Source organism: Megalops cyprinoides, chromosome 13 (assembly GCF_013368585.1).
Source record: "Megalops cyprinoides isolate fMegCyp1 chromosome 13, fMegCyp1.pri, whole genome shotgun sequence".
NCBI classification, from domain to species: domain Eukaryota; kingdom Metazoa; phylum Chordata; class Actinopteri; order Elopiformes; family Megalopidae; genus Megalops; species Megalops cyprinoides.
The window spans coordinates 16,831,687-16,839,374 of NC_050595.1; the positions used below are offsets into that span (position 1 = coordinate 16,831,687).

Below are 7,688 nucleotides of genomic sequence, written 5' to 3' on the forward strand. Positions count from 1 at the left end.
AAAAAACTGGATTTTTTCATTTTTAAATCACAATAGAGCTGTCCAGCAGCCAAGTGAGCTGAACTGATTGAGACGTCAGGTGTCAATCCAGTGGCACCGTGACAATCTGCATGACGGACCTAGGGTGAACACAGTACATAACGTCACATAAACACGGAGAAAGGTACTGAACACCAGGTACACACAGTAAGGTAATTAACACTAGAAATATAATGAACTTGCAAACACCTGAGCAGGGCTGTCCCCTTCTCGTAGTATACATTGAGAAAAAAACGACTGCAAGACAGGGTGTGTCACTAAACACTGCATGCCAGTGTCCCATACCAACCTCCTTTCTGCAAAGCCACAGGCCCCAAACCTTTAGTGGAGGACGCTGCATCTTACACATATGATAAGGAATGAAAAAGAATATGTGAGAAAATATGTGATCATAATATAGTCACTTGTGGGTGTAATTAAAAATACAACTGTAACTAGGTTATGAATCCAACATAGAGAGCCATTGTACAAAAAGCCACACAAACTGGCACAGCCAGATTGATTATTGGGTGTGTTTTTCCATATTTCCAGGAAATATTTCAAGCCTTCATCCTCTGTGAGGCAACACTGGGCCACTGTCCATGGAAACAACAGCGTGCGAGTTCCTCGGAAAGGAGTGAAGAAAAGAGCTGTCTACACTGGGGTTGGACAATGTCTGGAATTTCACAATCTGACACTGTCCTAGCAAAAATCAAGGATGTTCAATGTTATGAGGGGGTGGGGGGGACTGTGGGGGTTCCAAGTTTTCCTAATATGTAAGAACATCAAAAAGAAATGCTTATTTGCAGCCTAATCATTTGCAAACCTTTATTCACTAATAAAATTGACTAAAATATGAAATATGCAGAGTCTAGGATAATTCATAATGATTTCCAAATCTTCCTAAATTCATAACAATATGTATCATGTATAGCATAATTACTTGCAAATCTTCAGTTACTAATAAAATTGACAGTTCCCTGTTTGTTTGCAGCTACCCTTAGCTACAGGCTGTGTATCTCCTGCACATAAGCTTGGCATTTTTTTTTTATTTCAAACCAAACCTAAAGATGACACTACCTGTCATCTTTGCAGCAGCAAGTACCTGCAAAAGATGGCAACACAGTCAGTTTACAGAGGCACTTGGATTTCATCACCCTATGGAGTTTGCAGGAATGGGAGCAGGAACTCTTGATTGACAATATCAGCTCCCAGGTAGGAAATACTTTACCAAGACTGGCATTCTAGAACTGTATAATACAGCACAAAGCTCAGACTGGGCTTTAAGGGAGCTGAATTTGGAATTTTTCACTTTGGCTAGGGACATGTCATTACAATGATGCCACATATTTGTTGATAATTGCACATACAGCTTACAGAAGATATGGGACCTGCAGAAAGCGTCAGTAGGTTAGCATCTCTTTTTCTAACAATAACAGGCTAGTAATAATAATGGTTTTATATCATGCTTTACTTTGAACTGCAGCCCTTAATCTTCTCAAACAATACCACAAAGGTACATTGGAGAAGTGAGAATTATCACATAACATAGGTGATAAGCCAACATTGAAAACAAATAACTACAAATGGGAGTTGGTAACTTGTTGCAGTTTTTTTCTTAAAATTGTCAATGTGAATGTAATATCATCAATGGAGTACAATGTCATCATCCATTGGCATAACCCTAGACTCCACATCTGGCCATAGATGGAATTGGGGGAGGGGGATAACTGTGTGTGGGGTTGGCAGGGAGGGGCTTGTGTTTGGCTGGGGTGTGGGTGGTGGAGGGGGGGGTTGGGGCTTTATAGATTGTTGTACATGTGCAGGGTGCGCTCAAGCTGTTGCGTGACACGCTGGTAAAAGATGATCTGCTGCCTCAGGTAAGCCTGCATCATCTCCTTAAAGTCCACCTCCCGCCGCCGGTGGAAGTGGTTCATCTCGGCCTGCAGGCCACACCCCACGGTCCGGCAACGTTTCCGCACGCCGTCCGCCTCATCCTGTTCCATACGTCCCTCATCACACATGCGCTGGCTCTCCTTCACCTTAGCAAATGCACCTGGAGGGGGATATGGGACATGTGGTTTCATATGGTACATGTAGTCAAATACTGAACACCCTCCAGACCCTAACTGCTACAAAGACAGAGTCTGACAGTGTCACTGTGGCAATGTGGTCTGACTTAAATCACACTGCGGTCTGACCTGGCCACAATGCTGGGACACACGCCGCAGCACTCTGGCCTATGTCATAATGCTCTGACAAATCCACACAGGGTTGGAATTATGTCACAGTGCTCAGCCCTATGTCACAATGCTGGAGACTATGTGGCAGTGCTCTAGTCAATGTCACAGAGCCTGAGCCAAAGTCACATGCTCTGACCTATGTCACAATTTTGCAGCCTAAGTCACAGCATTCTAGCCTATGTCACAGTACTCTGGCTTATGTCACAGCTGCTGAGGGGATACTGGCAGAGCTGTGGAATGCTCAGGGAAGCTGGTACATTGTCTCACAACATGACAAATCAGTTTTACACAGTGGACAATTGTGGATGATTGCAAACAGAATCCTACACATTCTCCCTATAATCCCATGTATCCCTCTGAATTCTGTTATAATGGCAGTCACTGTCACAAAACCAATCTGATGTAGGGGCTGTTGAAAACAGATGGAATTGACAGATTGTTGTCTTCTCAAGTTTGTAAGCATCAGCATGACATATGTCCAGAACTTTATTTCAGCATTGACCTTTATCCTTTGTACACTGACAGAGGACTAAATCAAAGTGACTTTGAAGAGTGGTGCTTTAGCACAATCCTTCACCCTCTTGTCTTCAGGGCCTGAATATCTCATTTTTGTCACAGCAGCATTGGGGCTATGAGTTATAAGAGCAAGCGCATGAAGTGATTCAGCCACCATTCCAAAGAGACATATTTTTGTCTAAATCCCAAGACAGAGCCCCAGTTTAAAATCAAACCAGACAGCTCTACTGCTCTGAGTTTTACTTTCACACGCACTTTCCTAAACAATAAATTACAGTATGGGACTTAAAAGGACAAAGGACACTTAAAATAACCACTAGTTAAAATAATCCTGCACTCTGGAGCTTGAATTTCACATTTTGTGAAAAATGGCAGCATGTCCTTATCAATGGCCCTTGGAAGGCTGACTTAAAATGTCTTATATGCCCAACCAAACAATTTTCCCGGGGTTTATCAACAAACAAGCTTCTTTAAGAGCCACTGCAGTCAGTAAAAACATATAGGAGATATATTTCTCTCCTAACCCTCCCCACCAAAAGTAATACAGGATCTCCACAGACAGAGGACAGAGATAGTGCACAACTACCCTGTAAGATTCTTACCCATGAAGTATAGGATATGAGCCTTACTCAAATACAAAGCTTTCATTATAGACATTCAATACAACAGCAGACAAGAAATTCAGGGCCCAAGCAGCCAAGAAATACGCTTATGTTATCTCTCCAAAATTACAAAAGGTTTGTGCCCACTAAAAAGGAATTTGTTTTGTTTTTCAGAATAACTATGAAAATTGTGTGTGCATCACAAATTTTATTCTTATTTCCTTTTTTATATACAGAACTACAGCAAAATGTTAAGAGACTTTGTGTCTGCAGCTCTGCTGACCAGCAATCCTGTCACTGTGAGGGATCAGCATCTGACACTGTGAGTGATCAGCATCTGTCACTGTGAGGGATCAGCATCTGACACTGTGAGTGATCAGCAGCTGACACTGTGAGTGATCAGCATCTGTCACTGTGAGGGATCAGCATCTGACACTGTGAGTGATCAGCAGCTGACACTGTGAGGGATCAGCATCTGACACTGTGAGTGATCAGCATCTGTCACTGTGAGTGATCAGCAGCTGACACTGTGAGTGATCAGCAGCTGACACTGTGAGTGATCAGCATCTGTCACTGTGAGGGATCAGCATCTGTCACTGTGAGTGATCAGCAGCTGACACTGTGAGTGATCAGAAACCTGGTATGAAAACAGGCATTCGGGCAGGAATGCTCCACTCACTTTCAGAGACTGAAGAGAGAAAGTTAAGGCTCAACATCTGCTCCTCTCTCCACTTCAGAGGTATTTGCCACATTTGTTCAGTATTAAAGCTTTCAGATTTCCTTTAACCAGTTCTAAGAAATTTAGAATTCTCAACCCAGTTATTTTTACCTAAAGAAATAAAAAACCTCTGTTCAACAAAGCATACAGCACATTAATTTTGATGATTCACACCCCAGAGCATGACAACAGCTGGATTTCAGAATTAAAACTGCAAAGAAACAAGGTGACTAGGGAGTATTGACTAAACAGTAATGACTGCTTTCCCTCTTTGTTCTTAGCAAAGCAAGATTGTTTTATGCCTTCATACTGGTGAGGCTGAGCCAGTATTACACAATACAGGAATCCATGTTTAGTCCCACCCAGGACAGGAGCAGTTTAAATACTACACACAGAAAGTCACCACCAAGGTTTCACACGATGTTACCTGTGAGAATTTAAAAAGGAAAAAGGGAAAACATCCATGTTGTTTTCCCTCCTCTTAACCATATAGCAGTATTGTGCCACGTTACTTTATGATGAAATATATTTATTAGAGGACACGTGATCGGCTTCCCTGCCAGCTGAGTCACATGACCTCCTCGCTCTTCTCTCTGTCTCATCCTACTGTTCTCATATGAAACCACATTTGGAACTACAGTACAGCTGAGTGTTTAATTTGACAGTAAGACTTTCTGTAAAGTCTAGTGGGGTCTTGTACAGCTTGTAGCGTGCAAAGTAAGCCACATAAATAGAAGGTGTTGATTCTCTTCAATCCCGGAAACTCAGCCTTCAGTTTTGACAGTTTAGCCTTTGAAACTGCTTTTGCTGATTTTGAAGTGCATATTATTCTGTATCATCTATAAAAGAACAATAAAAAATGTTAGCCATGAAAAAAGAAATTGCTTTTTGTGGAGAGCAAGGCTTCTTCTTCAATTTCTGGAACTAAGTGGTAATGATAAATAGTACAATGGCATTTCATGGTCATTAACAGAGATATGGTACATCCCCCAGGGAAAATAAGAGCTACGTTTTTTAATGTTTAACAATGAAAGAGTATGTGCGGACAGAGCATTAAGACTCCCCTCAAGGAGGACTGGAGGACTGTTGACAGAGAACATTTTACCTTTCTGCAGGTGGATCATGTCAGGGAAGTTTGCAAGCAGGCCCTGGTAGAGTGACAGCTTGTCCAGCATGTGGAAGAGGTCGTGCTTTGGCTGCTCTGCAAACATCTCCCCAATGTTCTCATAGGTCCGGCCTGTGTGGGATATTGCGTTATTAAGGGCATCAGAGCAGTAGGGCGGGTCCATGGTGAAGGCCTGGCTGATGGACTGGAAGGCATTCCCCAGCCTCTGGAACTCCTTGCGGAAGCCGCCCAGGTGTTTGCGCACCAGCTCAGAGGCCACATGCGTCAGCTGCAGGACGCTGTCGTCCATCTTCCTTGTGAAGGCCTTAAAGGAGTCCACCCGCTCCTCCATGTCCTGCAGGTCTTGGTGTTCGTTGGGCATCTGGACAGTGAGCAGGAAGTGGGCACCCACCATCTCATCCTTCTCGGCCCGCCGCTTACCCAGCTTCCACTGCTTGGTGTCGGCGCACATGAGGAAGTGCTCAAAGCCCTCGTACTGCGACAGCACCGGGTGGCTCGTCATGTGGTCCATCCAGAGGATGAGCCGCCTCTTGCGCTTCTCGATGAAGTCCTCCTCGAAGCGCCCGGTTGCCTGCTTCTCAGGCAGGTGGGGCACAGAGATGATGGTGAACTTGTGCAGCAGCCGGTTGTAGAGCCAGTCAAAGTGCTTGTAGCGGCGGTACACTGGCCGGCCAGTGTGGCTAGGTGTCACTCGGTATGAGATGTAGGTCTTTATGCCCTTGAACTTTGTCTGCTTTGTGGGGTCCTCGATAGAGCAAGAGAAAGGCTGGGGGCTCTCCTTCCACTGGGGCCCCAGTGGGCCCATCTCAATAGCGTAGGACTCTGCTATCTTGGCCATCATGGGTACGTCGCCCAGCACAAAGGCCTCCACCCCCGAGCGGACGAAGCTGGAGAAGCGGTTGAGGTTCCGCCCCACCATGCTCCCTTTCCGTGAGCTGGAGATGCTGTCATGCCGCTCTGGGTAAGGTTTAGAGCGGTAGTGTGCATTTGGGCTATTGTAAGGGCTTTGGAAGGAGTGTCCATTAGCCCCACCTCCTCGGCGGGAGTCTTCATCTTCCATCACTGTGGAGCTGTCATCCCAGTCCTCCCAGTCATCATCATCATCATCATCATTGCTCTGCTGCATGTGAAAGGCCGAGTGCAGGGCGGAGAGGAAGTAGGAGGAGTCATTACTTGGTGAGCCCGCAGGGCTCAAGGAACTGTCAGTCTGGTTGGAGTTGGATCGAGGTCTAATTATCTCCACATATGAGGCTGGGACCAGGCCTCTTTGTCCCTGACTGTTCTCACCCTGCAGCCACCCATCCACAGTCTTTTCATCAAAAATGAGCAGTTCCTCATTTTCCTGAAAGCTGATCTCCTCCTTATTCTCACTCTGGAAAGCGTACAGCGCCCTGGCTCTCAGGGCCATTTTGATTAACACCTCCCTTCCTTCGCAATGTCAGAAAGCAGCTGGACTTAAAGGCAGGCTTTCTCCAGGAAGCACAACATAACGGTGCAGTGTTTAAAATCAGGTAATAAAAATACTCATATGCTCCTATTAGCTGTTGTAGGTCACGGTCAACACTTTAGCGACAGCACCAAATACAGTACAAACTTTTCTCTCAAATACCCGTTTGGGACGCCTAAAAAAACTAATGGTCAAGACGACTGACGGTTTTCTAGTGTTGCGGTTAATGACGACAGCGCCAGCAACTAGACCTGTTAAGGCCGCTGACAATCCTTACGGTTGAAACGAGGCGCTGGAGTTCCTGCGAAAAGATGAACGGTCCAGCGTTGACTACAGTTATAGCTTTTATAGTTTACTTGCTATAGTTTGCAATAGTGCGTGACAGACATACTTCTACAGACAATCACAAATGCATTTCTGTACTGAGTGGCCACGGTTAAAATGTAGAATGTTACATATTGTGCATATCAGATAAAAAGAATCTACCGCTAACCCTTCCCTACATACAATATTTTTAATGGAAAAATTGGCCTGACGATAAACTAGCCATGCAGATTTGATACATTTACGATTGACAGCTGTACTAAATAGTCGTTTTTTAGGTGTTTTTTTACTCCTGCCTTTAGTGCAAGCAAGGAGATTTCTAGACGCTTGTGTCTTTTTCACAAAAGTAGATTAATTCACTTCATATGCCAATTATATTCACTGTGATTTAAAATGGTTTCACCCCACAAACGCAGAACCAAAGTTTAGCGAAATGCAAGTAGTCTACACAGCTAGCTCGCAAACAACCCATTTCACCATCAACCCCACCTCACTTCTAACTTAAAATAACGTTATTCGTTCAAATATTTATCGTATTTACCCCGTTTGAAAAATTACAGCGCTAGTTGGTTGCTCTAATTAAGAATCCAAATCCAGAAAATAACCCCACAATTACCATAACTTTTTGGAAAATTTGAAAAGCCAGATCAAAAAGTTATTTGCTTCATAATACTGCGAAAGACGCCACGCTTAA

At 44.2% G+C, this 7,688-nt stretch overlaps 1 protein-coding gene across 1 annotated transcript; it reads right to left on the reverse strand.

Moving 5' to 3' along the window:
* Positions 1 to 1,765: 1,765 nt before the first annotated feature.
* On the reverse strand, positions 1,766 to 7,412 carry LOC118788551 (sorting nexin-33-like). The gene is made up of 2 exons (XM_036544580.1): positions 5,203 to 7,412; positions 1,766 to 2,074 (listed from the first exon to the last, which is right to left on the reverse strand). Exons 1-2 carry the CDS (start codon positions 6,629 to 6,631, stop codon positions 1,821 to 1,823), a joined length of 1,683 nt encoding a protein of 560 aa, XP_036400473.1. The 5' UTR covers positions 6,632 to 7,412; the 3' UTR covers positions 1,766 to 1,820.
* Positions 7,413 to 7,688: the final 276 nt, after the last annotated feature.

Excerpts from the sequence above, each read along its gene's own strand:
- LOC118788551 (XM_036544580.1), bottom strand. The coding sequence starts at position 6,631 with ATGGCCCTGAGAGCCAGGGCGCTGTACGCTTTCCAGAGTGAGAATAAG. Across the intron at positions 2,075-5,202 it reads CATGATCCACCTGCAGAAAG|GTGCATTTGCTAAGGTGAAG; the intron begins GTAAAATGTTCT and ends ATCCCCCTCCAG.